The 24,684-nt window shown below is 33.2% G+C and overlaps 1 protein-coding gene across 8 annotated transcripts in view; it reads left to right on the forward strand.

The window, feature by feature from the left end:
- Positions 1-24,684, forward strand: part of LOC118193858 (disks large homolog 1-like) — an 816,267-nt gene that overhangs the window by 394,300 nt on the left and 397,283 nt on the right. The window contains exon 1 of one of the 8 annotated variants that reach the window (XM_085825979.1): positions 17,348-17,593. The exons of the other annotated variants lie outside the window; for them this stretch is intronic. Within the exon in view, the coding sequence (XP_085682105.1) occupies positions 17,549-17,593 (45 nt within the window). The 5' untranslated portion in view covers positions 17,348-17,548. Of the gene's footprint in view, positions 1-17,347; positions 17,594-24,684 lie in introns of those variants that run through there. 8 annotated transcript variants of the gene reach the window in all.

Genomic DNA, 24,684 nt, shown 5'->3' on the forward strand with positions numbered 1-24,684 from the left:
ATTATTCCATATCAAAGCGGGTTAAAGTGTGCTAAAAATATTTTTTGTTAATTAAAGTAATCATGCAAATGTTTGAAGAAATTAAATTTAGTTAAATTTAAAGGTGTGGTGTATTTAATTACGGCAAAGCACACTAGGGCTATCTGCCTATGGGAAGGGATGCCTTCGTGGAGGACTTTCTAAGGGAAACTGGCTCGTATACACGTTACACATGGGGAAAACCACGAAAACACCCATGCAAGCCCGTTCGCGGGATTCGAACCTCAGACCGAACTACCAGTGTTCAGCGACTTTACCGCTCGGCCGCTGGTGGGCAGTTTAAATTTAAAGAAAGCTTAGCATGAAATCTATTATAACAACATTACTGTGCATTTGGAACACTGACGTATAAATTGTAAATAAATTTAAATTATTATGCTAAGAAGTTTTTGCTAAAATTTATCTAGAAGAAAGGAATTAGATAAACAATACTGCAAATTAATATAATCAATCAGGCCTCTCAGTAAATAAAAGTTTATTTTTTTAACCAAAAATTAAAAATTGGGATGCAAAAGTTTGAGTAATATATTTGGAAATATCTGAACATATAATTAATTAGAAATGTATAATTAAATTAATAACAAGCTGATTAACAGTAACATTAAGCTTAATTTTATTCAATCTAAAACGAGCAATCGATCAGGAGCTCCGCATAACTGAAGTTTTAATGCTGTTTTACGTAGATTTGCGTATAAAATAAAAGTTGCACTTGTGAAACAAGTGAATAATTTACTGATAGTCAACAGGAATTAAATTGCAGTGGTTAAAAATATAACTACTTGTCAGAAGGTATGCAAAGTTGCCATGGCTAGAGAAATTGAATGATTTTAGAAAACTCATAAAGTTAAGCGCTACAGTGTGAAAAGAAAATTGGGGAATAACCATGTTAAGAAAATTAGATGGAGAAATAATCCTTAATTTATTAATATCCATATAAATTCTATGCTTTTGGAAAAATGTTGCATATAATTTTCACCGAGGTATCAATCCCCGAAACCGAGTTAATTTCTTTCCTTATTTTTTCTTATTAGAGGGATTTTTAAAAAGATATGCTAAGTTTGAACTAATTTTAAAGAATAAATTAAAAAAGTATTTTTACTTCATGAACTGAAATTTTTACGCTACATTTTTACACATTAAATAAGTACAAAAAAAAAAAAAAAAAAAAAGAAAAAAGAAAAAGCTGGAGGATCACTGGGACTAGAAATTCGGTTCGAACTACCAATGATTAATGGGCTGAATTAGAGATTTACATGTTTAATGAATGAGTTAAACTTACCTGTATGCCATTATGAAATATTAGGCATGTAAAAGCAGGAGTGAAGAAGGCAATGACAATCTAAATCATTGTATTCTAAATGTATAACATTATCGGTATCTGCTATTAATTTCAATACTGATGAAAAAATTATAAATGAATTATATTATAAATCACTAACTCGTAGCATTATAAATTACAAGAGTTAGAAATATTATTAGCGTGATTTAGCAACCATCTTTGTAATAAATAATTTCAAGTCATTAATTTTACAAATAATTCAGGTTGAAACTAGATTAGAAAATAAGCTACAAGCTGAAGATTAAACTTTGCCAAGATGTTAGAAACATCTTCTGTTAACTAGAGTTGTGATGAAAGAATTTGCAAAAATTATCATTTAAATATAAATTGGCATAAATACAATACAAAGTATATAAATTCTACATACATGAAAACTTGAGTACAGTGCAACAATATGTGAAAAAGTAATGGATTAAAAGGGAATTGAAAATCCCAGCATATTAATTAAATGTGTATTAGAAATTAAATGTATGCCAAAGTACATCTAGTGTAAAACAGAATAAATATTTAAACGTTTCTAGTATTAAAATATGGAATTTGTAACAAAATAACCTTAAAATAACTTCAATGACAAAAAATGGAAAGCTTAATACGGGAATATATTGCAATAATATTAATGTGAATTTAGAACGACTTAAGAAGTCCAATTTTTAGATTTAATAAAGAGAATTTTTTTAATTAAATTAGAACTGTTTACCTAAAATGGTAAATTTGAAAGTTAAAACCATTCTGCTATCTAAGAAGATTTATCAATATTTATCTAGACAAGAAACTTATTTAAGGTGAGCTACAAATCCGATATTTGATAGGTTAATTATGTATCAGTTTTGTGTATGTCATTAATCTGTCAATTTTACTATTCAAAACTTATATATATATATATATATATATATATATCAGCGACTAAAATCTACAACTTGAAAAGTTTTTAATTCTTACAGAGAATAAAAAAGATCTGGCTCATCATTCCTTTAAGCATCATAAAACTTTAAAATGAGTGTTAAAAAATTTATTTTTACTTTAACACACGCCAGACTTAATATTTAAATTTTTAATATTTGTTTTGCATGCACAATTTTTACAATATTGATAAACGAAAATAAAGGTCTCAATAGAATGCCCCATTAATGGCGATAAATGACTTTTTGTAGCACCCAATCTTCTTGGGAAAGAGATAGGGGACAGAATATGTCGCGCAGTTCGTGGATTAAATAAGAGGGGGACGGGGATTTTCGATTAAATTTGGCGCAGTTCGTACCCTACCAAATATACATTTTTAAATTTTAGAAGTTTTTGGATTCACAAACTGTAATATTTGAAAGCGAGCAGTAGTAACAGTTTTCGAAATAAAGTGTTATGTCCAACGAATGCGAAAGTTAGTGTTTTCAGAGATTTTAATTAATATCTCGGTTGGTTAAAGTCGTACGCAGGGCTTCCGACGAATTTTTGGAATAGCGAATAATGTATTGAATTAAAACATAAGCAATATCCGTTTTTTAATTTAAAAATTTGTATTTTATCAAAACAAAAAACAATAAATTAGTCAATAAAGTCCGAGTTTTTGGACTTTCCCCATAGACCCAAGATGTCGAAATATAGTAATTTGTCTGCAACCCGTTCGTTCGACTAATTCTCGAGTGGTTTGACGCGCGTCTTCGTGCAGAAGTTGATTCAAAAGCTTTTCATAAAACTCATTTGGTCGTCCGAAATGAGCAACGTCTTCGAGGTCAAAATTTATATTTTTGAATTTGGCAAACCAATTTCTTGCAGTTCGTTCAGACGTTGCATCTTTTCCATACATTTCACAAATCTCTCTGGCAGCAATGGCCCTCGATTAAACGCAAAAAGAAGAAGGTGTCGAAAATGCTTATTTTTCTGGACTTGACACTCCGTTTTAATGATCTGAAAAAGAACAAAAATTATCTCAGAAAAAAAAAAAAAAAAAAAAAAAAAAAAAAATCAAATATGTCATCTTCTAGAGGGAAAGATTCTCTTTCGAATGAAACAAAACATTATGCCAATACATTTTTATTTTTACCTGGTAATTTTAAGCACAACATGAAAGGCCATTACTTATGTTTCAACACAATATTTAATGTTTGGCAATGCTATTTTTTTCATCGTAAAACCTAGAAATTTTTGATTAACAAACTCTACCATTTGAAAGCGAGCAGTGGCAACACTTCTCGAAATAAAGCTGATTCTTATCTCCAGCGTGCGAGACTGTGGCCACTCTGAGGGCGAAAATAAGCGTTTTCAGAGTTTCTAATTAATATCTCTGAATTTAGCTAATTTTTTTGGAAAAAAACGGACGTCGACCTCTTCCAGGACCCAAAAAAGAATTATAGAAAGTTTGGTGATGATAGCTATGGTAGTGATTGAGGTAATCGCAGACACACAAACAGACATTCTTCATATCCACTTATCTTATTTACAAATTTGCTGTATTCAGTCAAAACACATTGCTTAACAGCTTCCAAAATCTTCCTAAAATTATCTAAACTAGAATCTATACACTGGCGTCGCCACATAAATTCACAAAAATAAGAATCAAAAATATCCTCCGTAGTGCAGGTATCCTCCGACCAAATACGCATTTCCTTCCTGCACACAGGACATTTATAATGGCAACTAATTAAACCTTCATTTACACACCAGTCAACAAGTGATTTTTTTTTCCTTTCGTTACAAATCGTACAGAAACTTCAAATTAATCGTACAACATTCAGCCATTTTATCGTGTAAACCAATTCTTACAAGGTTGCCATAAATGAAACAACAACTTGGCGATAACCCAAGGGGCACTTTTCAATCTACACTAACCTGTTATTCATTCCAAAATACGTCTTAAAAGTCGAGAAATTCTGAGGACAGAGCATCAGAGCATTCTTACACAAAAAATAACTAAGCGGAGACTTTAGAAAATAGCTTTGATTGACTGCATTATTAAGACCGTAGTCAACTAAGACTGACAGAAATGCAAGAGGAGAGATCTGAGATTGGTTATTTTTTTCAATCCCACGTTCTTTTATTCCTTGAGGACAATGAATGAGGTTAAAATCCGAGTCTGTCACGAGGGTAGAGTTAAATTACCACTTTTTATAATAGAAAATGGCAGGTTGATTCGTGCCGATGTTATGTCTTCTAATGTTTTTTATGAAGATGGAATTAACATTATTCTTGTTGATATGCTACTGATAGTCCTTTACTATCAATCTAATTTATCTCTAGGTCAGAATGAATAATTCGGTTTCTCATAAAGCAAAAAGGGTTCAATATTGTTTTAAGTCTCTTGTTCTGAATAATTTATGGGTTGCCACCTTGCTTATTTAATATATTTGAAAAAAAACGTGCCAAAAATGGAAACAATTTTTTTTTCTTTTTTGAATTTTAGTTGTTATTATCATCAAAATGCTAGAAATAGATTATATCTTTTAAAAAAAGATCAAAATTTTAAATTAAATTTTTTTTAACAAACTTAACTATTATATTCAGTATTTTCATATACAAGGTGTATCAGTACAGCGGGAGACAAACTCTCAGGAGAGATAGAATACACCTAGACGATGGGAAATCACATAGAAGTGCAGGGTCGGAAACGCTTATCTTGCGGGGTAGTGACGACACAAAACGGAAAAAAGGAAGGACACAAACAATGAGAGAAAACATGTTTTATTATGTTTAGTACAGCAGAAACATCCAAACAAGAACAAAAACGAAACGATTGTCATTAAAGAAGGTGTTCGAAATTACGACCCAGAACCCTGATACAGGCCTCACTTCCCCGGCGCATGGAAGATCGCATGGGAGATGCATGACTCACGGATCCTGCATCACAAATGGAAGATGTATGACGCACGGTTCCTGCATCACGAATGGAAAGTCGCATGGAAAATGCATGACTCACGAATACCGCATCACGAATGGAAGATGCATGATTCACGGTTCCTGCATCACGAATGGAAGGTCATATGGAAGATGCATGACACACGGTTCCTGCATCACTAATGGGAGATCGCATGGAAGATGCATGACGCACGGTTCCTACATCACGAATGGAAGATCGTCGCATGGAAGATGCATGACGCACGGTTCCTGCATCACGAATGGAAGATCGCATGCAAGAAGCATGACTTACGGTTCCTGAATCACGAATGGAAGATCGCATGGAAGATGCATTACTCACGGATCCCGCATTACGAATGGAAGATGCATAACTCACGGTTCCTGCATCACGAATGGAAGATCGCATGCAAGAAGCATGACTTACGGTTCCTGAATCACGAATGGAAGATCGCATGGAAGATGCATTACTCACGGATCCCGCATTACGAATGGAAGATGCATAACTCACGGTTCCTGCATCACGAATGGAAGATGCATAACTCACGGTTCCTGCATCACGAATGGAAGATTGCATGAAAGATGCACAACGCACGGTTCCTGCATCACGAATGGAAGGTCGCATGGAAGATGCATGACGCACGGTTCCTGCATCACGAATGGAAGATGCATAACTCACGGTTCCTGCATCACGAATGGAAGATTGCATGAAAGATGCACAACGCACGGTTCCTGCATCACGAATGGAAGGTCGCATGGAAGATGCATGACGCACGGTTCCTGCATCACGAATGGAAGAGCACATGGAAGATGCATGACGCACGGTTCCTGCATCATGGTCCGGGTCGTAATTTCTAAAATAAGGCCCGAGTAAGAACTTTTCCGGGCACGGTGTATAATCAGCATAAAATTGCAATGCTCCTAATTTTAGATTCCATCTTCGTATTTTAAGGTACTACAGTTTTTATGTCAAGCATACACTCACAGAAACTGTATTTATATCTGACCTTCATTATTTTTACTTAAGCAATCTTTTTCTTATTAAGTACTGATAGACTCCGTTACATGATATGAAATGTAATAAAAGATCAACGCAAAATATTCATTAACATTTAACATCATTCTTAAACTTCACATCATCACTGAAACGTCAGGAATGCAATTTTCTTTATATGGTCCACCAAAAATTCATGATATTTCATATTATTTTCAGTTATCAGATATTTAGAGATAAGATACACTTACCTCTAATGGAATAAACCACTTTCGATTTATTGAGAAACCAAATAACAAACGTACGACCATCTCCTTCCTGCTCGAGCACTTACGAGAAAGAGCCTTCGTTACTCGATCTCGTAAATAAAAAAATCATTCCCATCCTTTGAAACCGCGAGGGACCATCCACCCACAAACGTTATAATGGAAACGATGTTCTAGCGCATTATGTGCATTTTTTCCAAGCGGTTTGTTGCATTATCTTATGTTGCATAGAATGGTGTTCAGGGAATCATGAAATAGGGAGTCGTTACATTTTATTATGTTATCGTAAACTTGTAAAAGAGAAAAGAAAAAGGATTTTTGGCTTTAACCTCTCAAGGAAGAGTTCCTGAAGAAAGGATTTCTTCTCGTTTGCACTTACGAGAGTTGCTTCTTGAAATGGTTCGGAAGTGGAAAAAATAAGTTTTGCGTTGCCTTTTCTTTCCCCCCATTTTTTTACTGCTTGTACATTTCGAAATGTTTTTGCTGGTAAAAGAAAACGAAATCTTATATTAGGAAAGAAAAAGAGAAAAAAAATTAAAAATCTGAAAGCTTTCAGATTTTATATTACGTCCAAAGCGGCGTTTTTGTAATGTTTTGTGGATTACCTATTTTGATTAAATATAAAGTTCTTCGCACTTAAAGCATAAAATTCAAATCAACAGCAATATTGTTAAAATGAGCATAACTTTAGAATTCCTGTTGCACAGTCTCGCGCGCTGGAGATAAAAATGTTTTTTTTTTTCTTTTTCTTTTTTTTTTTTTTTTTTTCGTGCAGTGTTTTCATGGCTTACTTTGAAATCGTTGAGTTTTTTAATAAAAAATTCTTTAATGTCTGAAAAATATTAAATAGATACTAAAACAAATTCCAGATTCCAAATTAGGGCTACCAGATGTCCATATTCGATGGAGGATTACGTTATTGAAAATTGGATGGCTCTAGTTAACATTGTTTTATCACAGTGCGAGAAACATACATACATTTATATAGATTCTTCATTATTTAATTTCTTTAAATATAATACAGGTCTCTAATAATTGGTGGCAACAGTTTGAAAAGTGAATGTACGCAAAATGCCAAAAAGGAATTAATAGTCCGTCCTTTGGGCTAAAAATAAAAATTAAAGAAAGTCTGAAAGCTTTCAGATTTTACATTACGCCCAGAGGGGCGTTTCTTTAACGTTTTGTGTGTTACCTTTATTTATTAAATCTCATGGTCTTCGCACTCAAACCATGAAATTAAATTCAACAGCAATATCGCATAATAATTTTAAATTGAGCCTATCTTTAGAATTTCCGACACACAGTCTTGAGAGCTAGAGATAAAAATGTTTTCTTTTTTCGTACAGTGTTGCCATCGCTCGCTTTGAAAATCAGGGAGTTTGTTAATCTAAAGCTCATAAATGCTTTACAAAATATGAACTAAGGAATGAAACAAATTCCAAATTTGGCTTCGAGATGCCCATATTCGGGTGGAGACGTACGTTATTCAAAATTGGATGGCTGTAGGTACCGTCGTTTTATCACAATGCGAGAAACATACCTACATTTATGCAAATTCTCCAGTATTTAATTTCTTTAAAATATAATACAGGGCGCTAATATTGGGTGGCAACAATCTGTAAAGTGAACCGACATTTATAGTGAACCTATGCAGAATTTCAAAAGATTCGATTCGAGATGCCCATATTCGGGTGGAGACGTACGTTATTCAAAATTGGATGGCTGTAGGTACCGTCGTTTTATCACAATGCGAGAAACATACCTACATTTATGCAAATTCTCCAGTATTTAATTTCTTTAAAATATAATACAGGGCGCTAATATTGGGTGGCAACAATCTGTAAAGTGAACCGACATTTATAGTGAACCTATGCAGAATTTCAAAAGGAAATCAAAAGCCCTTCTGGGAAAATTGCCTCTTTTTGTATTTACTTACAATTGCTCATGTGCAATTATTTACTTCTTTTGCGTCGAATAACACTTTTTATGTTCTTATTAAATTATCATGAATAAGCAAAATTTTATAATGGCTCACTGACTGTCAATTTGACAAAGATCCTCGATACTTCTTTCGCTTTTAATCAAAATGTATTTTATCCGATAACGCAGTTCTCTAAATTAACGAGAATATATACAATAAATTTCCCTTTTCGCTAAATCATCCCCTAAATGAGGCAGGTGAGTTTTCTCGCAAACTTATTAGCCGCAGAAAGAATTTTATTTTTCCTCGCTGTAAATTTTATTTGCCATCTCATCGCTCTTTTCATAATAACGAGTGCGAAGTTTTCTTTTGTTTCAGAACAAAAGACGCATAAAACGCCCCCTCGAAAGGTTTCCTATCGAATTTTGGAACAGTTTTATTAGGAGCGAGTCACCGTGAAGCGTACGCATTAAATATTCATGTTAGCCTTTTATTACATTTATCTGATAATGACTCCATTTATTATTGATATCTCTAGATCTTGGTGACATGGCGGTTTTCGGTCGAAAAATGCATGTCTGCTGGTTTAGCTAATTAGGTGTGGTGATGGACCGATATTGAAGTAGATTTTGATTACATTAAGTATGTTGGCCTTGCGTTCGGATGAGATACTTTAATAATAACTGAAGCGGAGCAAGTAGAATTTGGGTTGATTAGGTGGTGTCGTCATGAAATTTGAAGTCTTTGGAATTACAGCAGGAAATAATGAGTTCTTACAAGAATGAGTAAATATAATTCAGTTGCATTAAAACCGTGTAAAATTAAATTAATGATGTATTTTACTTCCTTGTACGAAGTGAAAAGGAAGTATTGTAATCGTGAAAAATTCCTCGTACCATATTTCAACGAAAATATCCATTTTGTCCTCTATCGAAGGCAATTAACGATGTTTTTGCGTGACATTTCAACGTAAGGACAGAATAAATAACTCATTTTACCTAAATGAATTATAAAACTTGTAAGGATTATGGTTATTTTATTCACAGTTAAATTTTGAGTTAAGCTTCCTTTTCTATTGCTTCTTAATTTCAACTTACCACTTCCGGAAAGAACGCAGTTTTAGAATCACGTCTGAATGCCTAATGAGGAATGATTTAACCGCAAAGTTCTACTTTCTTAGGGAGAGAGATACCAGATATTCTGGCTAGCACGCGTCCGCCGTTTTTGGCTATTCTCTCGTAAGCTATTATTACGTTCGGCCGTACTTTAGGCCCTTGATAGCGCTTCGCAGTCAATTAGAGGCCAACTCTGTTAGAATTTTGATAGCTTCGGCTATATCTTTTTTTTAGTTGGGATTAATTTAGTTTATTTCTTAGTTTCTTAAGCTGAAGCCCGAGTGTCGACTTTATTGTACAACTCCAAGACGGAGTTTTGTTAAACTTTAGTTGGAATAATAAAGGGTTATTTCACCTTTATCACTTGTTGTTTTCTACGTCATGAACTCAAGCGATTATTCGCTTACTAGTTCTTAAGATTCTTTACATTCATCTGTAACTTAGAAGTACACAGTGGAGGATCCTACAAACTGATTTAAAATGGATTCAAAAGATATTTTTTCGTGGCGTCTGTACGTACGTATGTATGTATCTTGCATAATTAAAAAAACTTGTAGCCACAAAACTTTGAAATTTTGTATGGGGACCACTAAACACGTAGATGTGCACCTCCCTTTGTGCTTGCAATTGGCCACACCAAAAGTATATAAATATATATATGAAATATGCTACTCTTCTTAGTGAGCTTAGTTTCTTTATTCTTATATGTTTGTAAATTGTATATTTTGTGACAATTATGCGACTTATAATTGCGTATAAATGCATTATTTTTATAATACTATAAAATTAATTGCATCAATTATCCTCAACGGCACTCTACAATGTACAATCTGCTCATGTATATAAATGTGCCATGTACCTATTGATTGTGAAATCGAATGATATAAGTATTGTAAATAGGTAATACAGTATAGCATTATAAATAGGAAGCTGTACCTATGCACCCGCATACATTTCTACGTAACGTGACACAGTAAGGCAAAATATCAACCTAGTGTCCTATTATGAAATTAATAAGCACCTATTACTAGTTATAACACTATTTTATGGATCTAGAGTTTATGTAAGTATAGGAAGTAAGTACCAAATGTTTATGTCACCAATGAATATTATGTACCAAATATAAGCGTATATGCGCTTTTGTCAATATGTAATTGCGTCTGTATGTCCTTGTTTATATGGAATTGTACCCATGTATCTACTAGTATTATCACATATCTTGGCACTGTGTAGTTAATATACATCTATTACGCACTGAATAATCATGTACCTAATGTGTCTGTACTCAAAATGTCTGTATATATGTATATGAATTTATGTTCTGTATATGATAATGTTACTATGCTTCTGCGCATTTTACCCTGTAACACGGCACCGTATCGCAAAAATCAAACAAGGTCCCACTCTAAAATTAATTGCACCAATTACCTGTTCAGCATTGTATTAAGCACCTATTGTTGATGTATGCTAAAGTAGCACTTACCTAACGCTTGGGTACCCACTGATTACTGTGTACCTAATACACATGTTTTAACATCTTTGTACATTGGTTAATGTACTTAGGAAACAGTACAAATAATCCAGTAGCAAGACACTGTACCACACAGTACTAATCTAGGGTCTAACTTTTAATTCACTGTACTAATTACTTATTCCAGCATAACATTGCGCACCTAATATTTCAGTATGTACATATCTTGTGTATCTAATGATAATGCTTCAAAGGATCATAGTGTACTCAACATATGAGTACACACGTTATGTATATATGCTACCGTATCATGCTTTTGCATACACCTTGTAACATGGCAATGTATTATCCAGTATCTAACATTAATTAGCTTTAACGCCACTGTATTAAGTACCAAATTTGTATTTATGTTTATGTATTAGCATAATTACCCCGTATGGTTATCTAGATAAAGGTGCACGTGGCGCTATACCCATTAGCCGTATTGGTAGAGGGGTGGTGCCCACGTCCTCCGCCGCATGTCGCATGTGTATTTTTTGCTTTAACTCTTTTCGGCACAGTGTGTCCGGTCTGGACACATCTAAAAATTTCCTTCTGTACGTACAGAAAAACTGAATGAAAAAGGATTTTAGGTTACTCTGAACCTTCTTTATTTATAGTAGATGGCAGCTCAACACAAACCAGTCCATATATTTTAGCCATGTTTAGTTTTTTAAAACCTTCATTTTTCAAAGAAATCTTTCAGATTTTTTTTAGGGTATAAAAGTAATTGTTTGAAAAGAAATTTCTACGTTATTTTTTTGGCTGTATGCTAATTTCCTTATTCTATATTAGTTTTAAATTTATACCTTGAAATCTTGTCTAAAATCAAACGGCGAACCCTAGGTGTGACCAGACCGAGCTCACTGATAATCTAAGACAACTAAGAGTCTGTATTCTTTATTTCTTCGCACCTCATCGGTCAGTTCATTGACAACAATGCTCGTTTCAGAACTCTTTTCCAAGCTCAATTCTTTCGAAGCTCAATTCTGTGGGTGTTCCCAAACTGGGCACACCCACAGAATTAAACGATAAGTGCTATCTTCACAAAATTTTACTTGTGTACTCCTGTAGGCCTAATTAAACTGGCTACCTTTTTTTTTTTTTTTTTTTTTTTTTTTTTTAAATCAAAACTCCGACTTTAAAAGGTAGCGTGCCGGAAAGGGTTAAAAATGATTGAATTATGTTGTTCTTATCTTCCAGTTAAGGCTTTCATGCCTTAACTGGTTAACCTGCATGTTATAATTGTAGCATTATCTACAATTTAAAAGTTGTTTAAGTGCGGCTAAGCCTAATATTTTTTACCATAGCAGCCATATTTGTTTACATTTGTAACTTAACAGAACAGTGGATTTGTCGCCAAACTAGACAAACTAAGCTTCGCAACAACAAAGTAACGCCTTCGTTTATTATTGCCAATTAAATCATGCGCAATGCATACTGGAATTATCATTTAAGTTATAAATTATCCGTATATTGACTCAGCATAGCGTCCACAATAAATTAAGTTAGTTTCTTCGATTTCAGTGTCTTTTTGCCGAGTGAGACCAAAAGTAAACTTTCAGTTTTGTGCACCGAAAAACCTACTCTATTGCCCGCTGGCCGAATTGCTTGTATTTGCATAGAAATTGTAATTTTAATTGTAAAAAAATGTTTTTCATTGTTTTAACTTTTTTAAGTGTTTGATGTTTTGCTATGGCTTTAAATTTTTAATTTAGATATTCTTTGTTTTTATGTATTTTTGCCTTGTCGCGAAGTGAGAACTGAATTAATTGAATGTGAAATATATCTCTAATGAAGTTCGAAGAAATAAGTTCAAATGTAATGCAGGAAAAGATGCGTCTAATTTAATATTCTGTACAAGGATGTCATGTGGTGTACACATCAGATTATTTGACTTCGTTTTAAACAACGTTTTCTTAAAAAAGAATGTTAAATTGCTTTTAAAATAGCCGGTCCAATTTCCTAAAATAGTTAGAAAAAAAGAAAAATATATAATAATTTTAATGAGAGCAGCTAATGTTATTCTTTAAAATATTTATTATTTCTAATTAGATATCTCATGATTTAAATATATTTTTATTTACATCAATCAGATTAAAAAGTAGAAAAATTATTCTTAAGAAATCGCTTTTTTTTTTTTTTTTTTTTTTTTTTTTATTGAGTATCAGATAGATTAAATTCGAAAGTTATTATAAATACCTTACGCTTAACTGAATGGCCAAAGGCTGACGCGTGGAAGATGAAAATATTTTATTTCTGGTAGTAAGTTTGTTGACTAAAATTTCAAGATTAATATCTTAACATTTTGTGAAAAGCAACATTATCGCGTGTCGGAGATAAGAATGTTTTATTTCCCAAAGCGTCCGTTTGCAGTTGCTCGCTTCCAAATCGCTGAATTTATTGAAAAAAAAAAATCCTTAAATTCGCACCAAAGATGAAATAAATGAGAAACAAATTCGAAATTCAAAATTCCGGCTTCGAGGTACTGAGTTGTGGGTGGATGACTACATGTGTTCAAAATGTGGTTGATCAAGGTGTCGCTGTTTATTCGCTGCGCGAAGATCATGAAAACATGCATACATAAATAGTTTTTATTATTTAATAACACAGTATTCGTATGTGGCAGGCATATAACGCGCACCCATAAATTTCCATCTTATTTTTTTGTATTAAAAAGTCCCCGTCATTAAGTACAGTAACGTTGATATCATTAAGAATAAACTTTGTGATATTTGACCTGCATATTTCCTTTATTCGTAATTCTTTTTCCCCCGGGTAGTTTAAACTAGGAGTATAATGTGCCGCAAATCCGGTATAGTGGTTAACGTCGCTGGTTGCCGTGCCGAAGGGCCCTGGTTCGCATCCCGGAGAAGGCATAGATGTTTGTAAACGTGTAGTGTCGGTGCAGCATGACGACACTACACGACGACTCTAAATATGCGGCGAGCCGAAAGTCCTCTCGTGTGGCTTGGTGGAAGGAGAGAGGGGTGGGAGAACCTCGGACCCGTCATCCCCGGGGTGCTGTCCATCGAAATGGGGGGCGGAATTAAGCTAAATCGCAGTCACCTGAAGGGTGCTCAAGGCTGTTGCCAACGGCAGGCGTAATTTAGCGCTTCTTGTCACGAGAAATTTCCTGGGCTTGGGCTGACTACGTCAGACAAGTGAACATGAGCAACAGAAATATAATATAGTTGATTTATTTTGTATATCTAAATTGTATACTTCTCGCATCCGTAAACAATGCAGATCTTTGTTAAATAATTCCATAGCTACGCTCTTTGAACTCCTACGTAAAAGCTGGAAAATTTGCTTACTTGTTGTGCTTACCCCAGTGCTTTTCAAAATTAGGCCAATTCTTCCGCCTCTTCTTCTGTTTTAACCGTTGTGTCAATCAAATCGGAACATCCTTTTGTCTGCTAAGCACGCTATCTCTGTAAGTAACCGACCCGGCACATTTGGAAAGCGCGCATGAGTGGTCACTGTAATGGTCACTCCTTTGTGCTCATCTCTCACCTTTCAGCACGTCTTGACTGTGTTTAAAGGATGGACGGGGAGGGGGAGCTGGGAAGTATAATTTGGAGGACTGAAAGCAATTTGCCACAGATTACTATCTGCGTTCCCATAAGTGTCCACTGTTTGTAACTGTTCTCTCCTCGCAACATTGATTTCTGAATCGCCGACTCCACAATGCCAACAGTACTTTTTAAAAGTAGAAAAAAGAATGCGGAAATTTTCAAAGCTATTTTCAGATGTAGAATTTAATTCAAATTTTACTTTCAAATTGTGATTTTTTAAAATTTTATTTACAAGCCGCTTAACATAATAAGAAAGAAATATATATATATATATATATATATAAAGATTCTAATTAATCTTGTTGATGTGATTTCACGTGTCTATCTAGTCTATGTACTAAATAAAGAAGAAAGTCTGTGTGTTTGTTCGGTATTAACTCGGGCATTACTAAAGCTATTCACCAAACTTTCTACAGTTCTTTTCTGGGTCATGGGAAACGACAGCCTCCATTTTTATCCAAAAGAAAAAAAAAAAAAAAAAAAAAAAAAAAAAAAAAAAAAACCACTAAATTCAGAGATATTAATTAAAAACTCTGAAAAACACTAAATTTCGCACTCATTTTTCCGAGTGGCAACAACAGTCTCGCATGCTGGAGATAAAAATCTGCTTTATTTCGAGAAGCGTTGCCTCTGCTCGCTAGCAAATAGTAGAGTTTGTTAATAAAACATTTCGAAGTTTTACAGTGAAATAAAAATAGCATTAAATACATTATTCCAGATTCCGAAAATTCGTGGGAAGCCATGACTTTCCTCAGCCGAGATATTAATTAAAACCTCCAAAAACACTCCTTTTCGCACCCATTTTAACGAGTGGCAACACTCTCGCGCGTTGGAAATAAAAGTGCTTTATTCCGAAAAGCGTTGCTACTGCTCGTTTTCAAATCGTACAGTTTGTTAATCAAAAAATCTGTCATTTTTACAAAATCTCTCTATATAAAGAATATATGTCTGCATGTTTGTTTGTATGCGTTATTGATTTCTGATCAATTATGATCAAATTTTTGCCACATTGAATCGACTAAACTTGAATATAGGTAAAACATTGGTTGGAACTTTAGCTTTTACGACCAATTGATTAGAAAGAGGAAAATTATTCAAAACTGCGTGTCATTGTTGCCGATATAACGAGAGAGAATGAGTTTATTTTTCTATGGAAATTCTTTATGTGAGTTCCGTATCGCATCAGACTGAAAAATGTATGACTATGAATCTTATTTTTGCATCGTTATTAGAGAAGGATTACAGCGGTACCGTTGTCTGTGTTGTTAGTTACACTACTCTCAATCTAACTTAACTGGCATGGGGTACTTTCGCAAGTAATAATAATAAATATAACCAATAATATTAACGCTGTAATTTATAACTGTAGAACATTACTACCTTGGATTACAATAGAAATCTTCCTTTAGTTTCTTTCTTGTTTTATCTTGGTAAGCAAAAATTGAGCTAAAGATAAAGTTGCATATATAAGAAAAGATATTATTATAAGAAAGAAATAATTTATTCAAAAATTATTAGAAATTTTAAGAGAGAGAATCAGTGAAAAATTTGCTTAAAACTTCTAGATTTCTTTCAATGTTCTGAGACTGATAACAACTCAAGATTCCTTGCTTTACTAGCATCTGAAGCATTGGACAACGCTTCTGTAAACATACTTACCAGTGAATTGAATTTAAAATTTCTGTTTTTGGAGTTATTATATTTTACTAATTGCTTTATTTAGAAAACTTGTACACTGCGTACAAAAAAAGGAGGCAGTTCTATATTCCCCATTCTACTGGGCCGGTTGACGAAATTCAAATTGCGTTTTTCATGTCTCCAAGGCGCCACTTAGGATATATATTAGTTTTATACATAGCATTGTTTAATATAGGTTATTTTGACACAAAATGGGACTTTTTATGAAATGACATGCCAGTATTTTTCCATATTTCGATTCTACGGCTCAAATGATGCCAAACTGCCACGTTTTCTAAAAATCGCACGAGTAGTTTTTAAAAAATTAACCCTCGAAATTTTAGCTCCTCATTGTTAATTTAATTTGATATATAGTTATTAGTTTCTCTTTTTTTAAAGTTATTTCATTCCTTCTTCCAGAATTTGAAATTTAGGCTTAATCAGAATATAAGTCACTCATTTTTTATAATTTATTTTTAAAATTTGTATTTTTAAGTATTTTTTATTAATTTTTCGAAAAACCTTTTATATTATAACCTAGAAAATTTTTAACATCGTAGATGTATTTCTAGGCGCACCTGCCAAAAAATTAGAGTTTTTTATTCAAAATTTTCTAAGATATACATGAATTTACATATTGGAGCGTTTTGCAATTTGGCATCTTGTTTTCAAATAAGCTGCAAAAATAACCAAAACAAAACCAAATTTATGATCTAATATTACAAAACCTTTGCATCTATAATAAATTCATGCTTGCTGTCGTAGATAATTACTTCGCTGAAGTTCGTCTGCCTTTGTGAAGGTACTCGTGTTAAATATTTGTAATTTTGTTTTTTATTATAATGCTAAAAATGAATTTGTTTCATCCAGTGTCAGAAACTGTCAACCAACATCTCCAAAAAAGAACTCAAGTGAACCGAAGAGGACACTTCCTCCCCCCCACACACACCGATGCTCCATTGCGCATGCGTGCAGAAAGGCATCGAACGGTTCTTTCTGCGAAGTCCGGATACACAAGCTCTCCCACTACAATCGGGCCTCCACGGCCCTTTAGAAGACATCCGATTTTTCGACAATCCTCCCCCTGACAGGTCAGACGGAGTAACAGCGTTCGTTCCCCCCGAACGAGACTTTTGTTAGGCATGCTATCTGTTTTCTTAATTTTGTTTTCTTAAATTTTAAAGTTCGAGAAGATTCTTTGTTTGTAATCGGAGACACGTGTTTTTTTCCAAAATTTGTTTCCTTTGCAAAAAGTTCTCGTCCGGGATGAGGTTCTTGGCAAGGATTCGTATACGTCTACTCATCAGCAAAGTAATTATTATTTTATATTTCTAAAGAAAAATTAAATACTTTATAAGAATGTGCTTTTTTATTTAAATTTTTTTGACTTATATTCTTATAAGTTTATTGGAAAGTCCTTTCCCCCCCCCTTTATTTTCAAAAATTAAGAATTATGAAAATTTATATCTTATTTTTGGTATTGTTTTAATCTTTTTTATTTCCTTTATTTAGTTTTTATTTGTATTTATTACCTGTTTTGGAAATAACGCTAAATGGATATATTTCATTCACATTTTTTGAGTGCGCTACTTTTCCAGTTTGTTACAATTTCTAATATTAGTAATCTGCTATGTATTTTAATATTGCTCTGCCTCAATATTTTATTTTACTGGAAATATATTATTAAATTCCCATCCGTTGAACATTTTTAGTTTATATTTTCAACCTTGTTTCATTTTAGTGATATAAAATACAACTTTTACGCTTCTGTAAACATACTTACCAGTGAATTTAATTTAAAATTTAAGTTTCTGTTGTTATTATATTTTACTAATAATTTTATTTAGAACCTCTGTACATGACCGCTTTGAAATACGTGTAACTTAGTATACTTTCTCCTCGGAAACGAAGATTTTTGTTTGCTATACGAAATTTACTTAGAATACGACTCAAGTTCGATGAGTTAAGATTACTCGCAGTACTCTTATTTTCCTTCGAGAGAATGCTAGTACTGCCCATGAGCAGTAAGTCTGTTGTGACTATTTAATAAACAACTCGCGCTTATAACTCTGAATTTGCGAGTGATGTTGTGTTTCTTCCCGTAAGCGTTTTGTAAATTCATTAAGGATGAATTTTAAGAAAGTTAGTCAGAAGAGTCAAGCAACGAAGAAGATTGTTAGGATCACTACGGAGGTGGAAAAAGAAATTATTGAAAAGTATGAAGATGATATGGTTATCGGAGACTTGGTTATTACATGCGGTGTGCCGAGTACGATGATGTCAACGACTGGGAAAAGCAAACACGCTATTAAATCAGCTAGGTGCGAAGGGGGTGAAATCGACTGACAAAGTAAGAACAGACATTAGAGCATGTTTAAAAATTCTTTTTGATCTGGGTAACACAAAAACTTTATAGTATTATTTGCAGTGCTTCATTTATGTACACTGCGAAAAAAAGAGGGGGAACATTTCTGCATCTGCCGTTTTACTGGGCAAAGAAATTCAAACTGCATTCTTCATGTCTCGAAAGCGCGACTTAGGATATGTATTAGATTCATATATAGCATCATTCTAGCACAGATATTTTTAGACAAAAAAAGAACTTTTTCTGAAATGACATGGCAATTATTTTTCCATATTTCGATTCAAATTATGCCTAGATATTAAATTTTGTAATTTTTGGTGAGAAATATACGGAGAAATTTAAAAATTTATCTTGGAGGATTTTTTTCAATTTGCGCCAAGAATAATTCAGTTCGCAGAATTCTTAATTTATAGTAACCTACTTGCTTTCCTGATTTTTTATTGATGCATGAGATAAAAAAAAAGCTCCATCGTTCATTCTTTCATATAATTTTAACAAAGTAGGTAAACCACATTCGTTATTATAGCTTATATTAAATACGCCAAATTTCAAAACGTGCCAAAATGTAAATTCACGTATAGATCTTAGAAAATTTTGAGTAAAAACTCTAATTTTTTGCAGTTGTGCCTAGAAATACATCTACTTTAAGAGGATGTTAAAAATTTTATAGGTTATAACAGAAAAGTTTTTTCGAAAAATTTGTAAAACATATTTAAAAATACAAAATAAATCATAAAAAATGAGCGAATTATATTTGGATTAAGCCAGAATTTCGAATTCTAGAAGAAGGGATCAAGTAAGTTTAATAACTAAAGAGATATTGATAAATATATATCAAATTCAATTAACATTGAAGGAGCTAAAACATTTGCAGAGCTAATTTTTAGAAAAACTACTTGTGCGATGTTTACTGAGTCGTAGAATCGAAATATGGAAAAAAAATTGGATGTCATTTTAGAAAAAGTGCGGTTTTTGTGTCAAAGGATTCTTTTATAAGAAAGAACTAATTATTTTCTCTTTATTTCCTACTAGGAAAGTTCGATGAGTATGCCTCCAAAGATTTGGAACAGATGAATGACGTATACCGTGGTAGCATTGTACTTTAATTTAATCAAAATTATTAATTACGTGTGTTCGTTTCCTTAATTTATATTCTTTTACATTATTCCCTGTTTTAACATTTTGCATTACCTAAAAATAATTTTTAGATTTCAGTAGTAAGTTTATTGTAAATGATTAGTTATTATTTTAACACACTGATGTGACATTTACGTTGCTACGTTTTAAAAGCTAAAATTTATGATAATATTGGCCCGACTATAAGATTTATCTTTAAAATATTTGAATATTGAAGATTTGGATATCTTGAAAGATATACTTATCTTTCGAAAGAGCTTATATGTTCAAAGAGCAAACGTCTAGAAAAGATGTATTACGAAAATGTATTATTCATGCCTAATCCTTTTGTTAAGAGAATACTTATTTTGTCTGTATGTACGGCCGTAGTCTAAGATTGGCTGATCCTAAAGCAATTTTATTCGGCCTGGGGCAATGCATTTCAGTTAGGTATTTGTTGAAAATGTGGTATTGCAAAAATTTCAAGATTTTAGTTATTTAAGTTATTGAAGGTCGATTTTACATTATTTTCATTGCCTTTTAAAACGAACGTAAAGAAAGCAATCAAAAATTTGCAAATGAAACTAATTAATTTACTGTTCAAACATTTTTTGTAACGACTTTGCAAAGATTTATATGTAAACAAACCTTAGAATTTTATTTTTTAATATATTCAGTCCTATATCCCTTTTGTTGACGTATCATATTATATCTTGATTTAAAAGTTCTTTTCTTAAAACATCGAAGTTGATTTTATTCCACTCCCTCCTTCGTAATCTTCCAGAGTCCATCCTATGCTTTAGGATGCCGCTTATAAAGAGCTTGTTTCAAAAGTCAGAATGCACAGTAATCCATAGGGGACACATCAGTGTACTTGTATGCATTTACAGAGAATATCTTCAATTCCGGTTTCATTTCTCAGTTTTTCAAAAAATAAAACGGTAGATTCAGAGGTATGGCTCGGAGCCTTATCCCGATAGAACTTAACACAGTGAAGGTTGTTTGGATAAAGAGAGGGAATTTCTGCTTTGAAAATAGGTGATAAAATATATTTCCAATAGTAATACGAATCAATTTTGAAATTTTTTTCTACTTTGCTTAAGTTTTGCGTTATAACAGAGTAGAAAGCCCGGCGATCATACGAAAGGACCGCTGTTTTAGATATTATAAATTGTAATTAAAATGATTTGTGCAAAGGTTTCTTCGAACTGAATTACCCTTGGGGTTTCCCCCTTCTATTTGCTTAATTGCTTAAAGTAGCGTACAATGAAGGAAACCACTGGCGGTACATTTCTTAAGAGCCACCGCTAGCTCAATCAATAAAGATGATTTAAATAATAAAATTTCATTTCACATGTCAAAGATCGCTTTGTACACAACATTTCTTGTGTAGATCTTTACATCATTTTTAAGCTTGCCTTGCAGAGGACCATCCATTATTTTTAATTTTACGTCCGTTCTTTCACGAACTCTTCAACAGGCAACATAAAGTTGACCGTGTCCAAATGCAGGCTCAGGTCAAAAAATGACAACACGCTTAAGTGTTTGGCCCTGAGACTTATGGATGGTCATAGCAAAGGCAAGTTTTACAGGAAATTGCCTACGTCTCAATTCAAACTGAATTAAGTCAATTTTTGCACATTCAGTATCTTTTGCCGTGTGAGACCAAAAGTAAACTTTCAGTTTTGTGCACCGAAAAATCGACTTTCTTGCCCGTTTGCCGAATTGCTTGTTTTTGCGTAGAAACTCTAATTTAAACTGTTTTTTTAAAAAAAAAAAAAAAAAAGTTTTATATTTTTTTTTAATGTTTTTCAATTTATAATGAAGATATTTGAAGGTTGTATCTGTTTTTGCCTTGTTGCGAAGTGAGAATTGAATTAATTGAATGAAAAATCGATCTGTAATAAAATTCGAGGAAATACGTTTAAATGAAATACTGGAAAAAATGCATATAATTAAATATTCCGTACAAGTATATGTGGTGTACACATCAGTTTTTTAGTACTTTGTGAGTTTGCGTTCCAATAAAAAATAGCTGCGAAAATTTAAAATTATTAGGTACTTTTCTGTTTTGCCGGCGCAGACGATAAAGTCGCCAGTCTTGGTACAATTGATGCCAAACAGAATATCCTGGCTGGTAACCTTTTACGCCTCACTTTCAAAATATGTCATAGCCATTTCTTACCAGATTCATTATTTCTTTAAATACTGGCATACAATCACATAGAATTTTTACCAGATAGTTCAATTTTATGCCCTAAGGCCGTTCGCGGTAATTAAGTCAATTAGGATGCAATCACACCGCTCACCCGAAGGCCAAAGTATAGAAAAGGCAACGTCAAGGGTTAAATTCATCCATTCTAATGAGAATGCACTAGCGAAGTAAAGCACTGCTGTTTTACATAATTTGTGAGTAAGCTATTCGTACGAATTGAAATAATTCTTGCATTTAAACTTATATTCCAAATAGATTTAACTTAAAGTTAATGTAGATAATTACTGAGAGACTTAGTTTTTTTTTTTAACGTAGTTTGCGTGAGATAAGATCTCTTGGGTCAAGTGATATGAACCGGCGAATCAGGATGTTGAACCATGAAAGCATAGTAAATTTTTAAATTAACGTCTTTTTACAAATTTATTGGCTTTTTACAATATTTTAAACGATATTGAAAAATGTTCAGGCCTTCAAAATAAAAAAATTCTTAGAACTAACATTCGTTATCATTTTTTATTTGTGTATATATGTTGTCGCCAATAAAGTCTGCTTGGCGAGATTTGCGTCGGCGAATAGAAAAGCACCAATTATTCTTGCATTCAACATATTAAGTTATGTCTTAGTTCCGAAAATCATAACTTAACATTTTGCCTTTGGGTACTATTCCGTTTTGAGGGCCGTAAAAAAATTGCAGCGAAAATGTATGCGCAAAAGCGCCAAATCTAGCAAACGCGCCCATTTAACAGAGCGCCAAATCTAGCGTACGAGCTGATTTCAGATCGCGTAAATTTATATAGTTCTATATTTCTTAAGACGCCATTGAAATACTGGTTTAATTTTTAAATCCTCTTTTGATATCCTATGGATTTAACAATTTGGGAATTGCCCATGAATGCAATAGAATTTTGGGTAAAGTGAAGAGTCACCCACTGCTTGACGCGTTTTTAAGAATTGCACATACTCGGTATTTTTGTACACATCGATCGATTTTCACTTCAAAAAAAAAAAAAAAAAAAAAAAAAAAATCTCAGAATTACACAAAAATGGCACTGTTTCACTTAAAAAGTAAAAGAAAATTGACAAAAATCCTATTGTTTTTACCCTTGTAAAAAGCGGCAAACAAATAAGTGAGCGATTCTGCATTTTACCGAGAATTTTTTTCAAAGAAAAGGCATCATTCATTATAGAAAATTATGTTTGAACAACCAACGAGATGAAATTACGCTTTAGCGATAACTCGGTAGCGAAATAGCGATGCAGGCATCCATTCAGTTATGTTGAGCAATTTTTATATAAATTATAATAACGATCTGAAATAGTTGTTTACTCTTATGCTTCCTTTCAGTCATGTTTAACGTTTTTTATATAAATTATAATAATAAAACATTATTATATGAAATTCACTTTTCATCTAAATTAAAACATCAATCTTGGATAGTTATTTACTTCCTTTCTTGCGTTAGGGTTGCCTAGTTTGGCGGTTTTTTACGGCCTTCAAAACCGAATAGTACCTTTCCTTGTATCATTAAAAATATCTCTGAAGGGCCTGCGGCGGTGTTTAATAAAGTAGAATGTTTGTAAAAGAAAATTTACTTCATTGACAAGAAAACTACACAGCCTCCATAGCGGACAGAATCCTTAGGCGTTGGAACGAAGTTCTATGTCTTATCTATTTTGCTTTTGCTTTCTTGCAAAAAGTATTTCTTTTTTTAATGGATACATACTTTTCTTGTTTTCCTGGCTTTCTTCACTTCTTTACTCTTTTTGGCCGGGTAACATTTGAGTCTCAATTATTTTGGTACCAGCTTGGATTTTACGACTAGGTACTCCTAACGGTTTCGCTTAATTTCAGAATTTTCTCGAAAAAATTCGCCACTGTGCTAGATTCAGAGTCGTTGCTCATTAACTTGGCTCTTGTTTCTTCATAACGTAGTAGCTTTGCCAATGTGTTTCTTCTCCCGTCTTGGTAATAGACTTTCTGGTTTCGTTGCCTTCGGTGTTCAGAGCAGGAAAAACTTCAAGCTACTCTAGAACGCTTTCTTGTTTTTGGTTTTATTTTCGTGAATCTTTGTTGAAGATGGCAACAAATATATATCTGTTTATCATCATTTTTCGTAGACATTTTGTGCTCGACGCTGCGAGTTGCCTAGTGTGGTATGTACTGGATTTACTTTCTTAGCTTCTCGAAATTTTGTTAATAAATTGTTTTTTAGTGCTGCTTTGGGTATCAGAATCATGGGCTAATCTTTAGAATATGGTAACAGATAGTTTGGCGACATTTTGGTAAGGCGATAAAGGTTACTAGCTAGGACTTTAGCAGTGTACATGGATAAAGTGAAGAGTGTGCGCAATGCGATTTTTGTGCAATTCTGGGATGTTTTTTTTTAAGTGAATATAGGTCGACGTGTACATGGATACGGTGTTGTATGTGCAATTCTTAAAAACGCGGCAAGCAATGGGCGATTCTGCACTTTCTCCCAATTTCGTACCTAATCTTCGTCATGATTGAGCACTTTTGTTCCATTAAAGTTCTAGCATAAGCGCCGGTGTTGGTCGCCAAATTTTCGCCAAAAAATCGCCAAGTTACCATAATTTAAAGATTAACCGAAATTTTCTCCTATTATCTTTTAATTTTGTTATTTTTATATATAAATTTTATTTGCATTTGTTAGAATCTGTTGGAATTTACGCAGAAGTACGCTAGGT

Source organism: Stegodyphus dumicola, chromosome 10, assembly GCF_044657685.1.
Source record: "Stegodyphus dumicola isolate Sdum_Otavi_A_Nest chromosome 10, ASM4465768v1".
NCBI lineage: Eukaryota > Metazoa > Arthropoda > Arachnida > Araneae > Eresidae > Stegodyphus > Stegodyphus dumicola.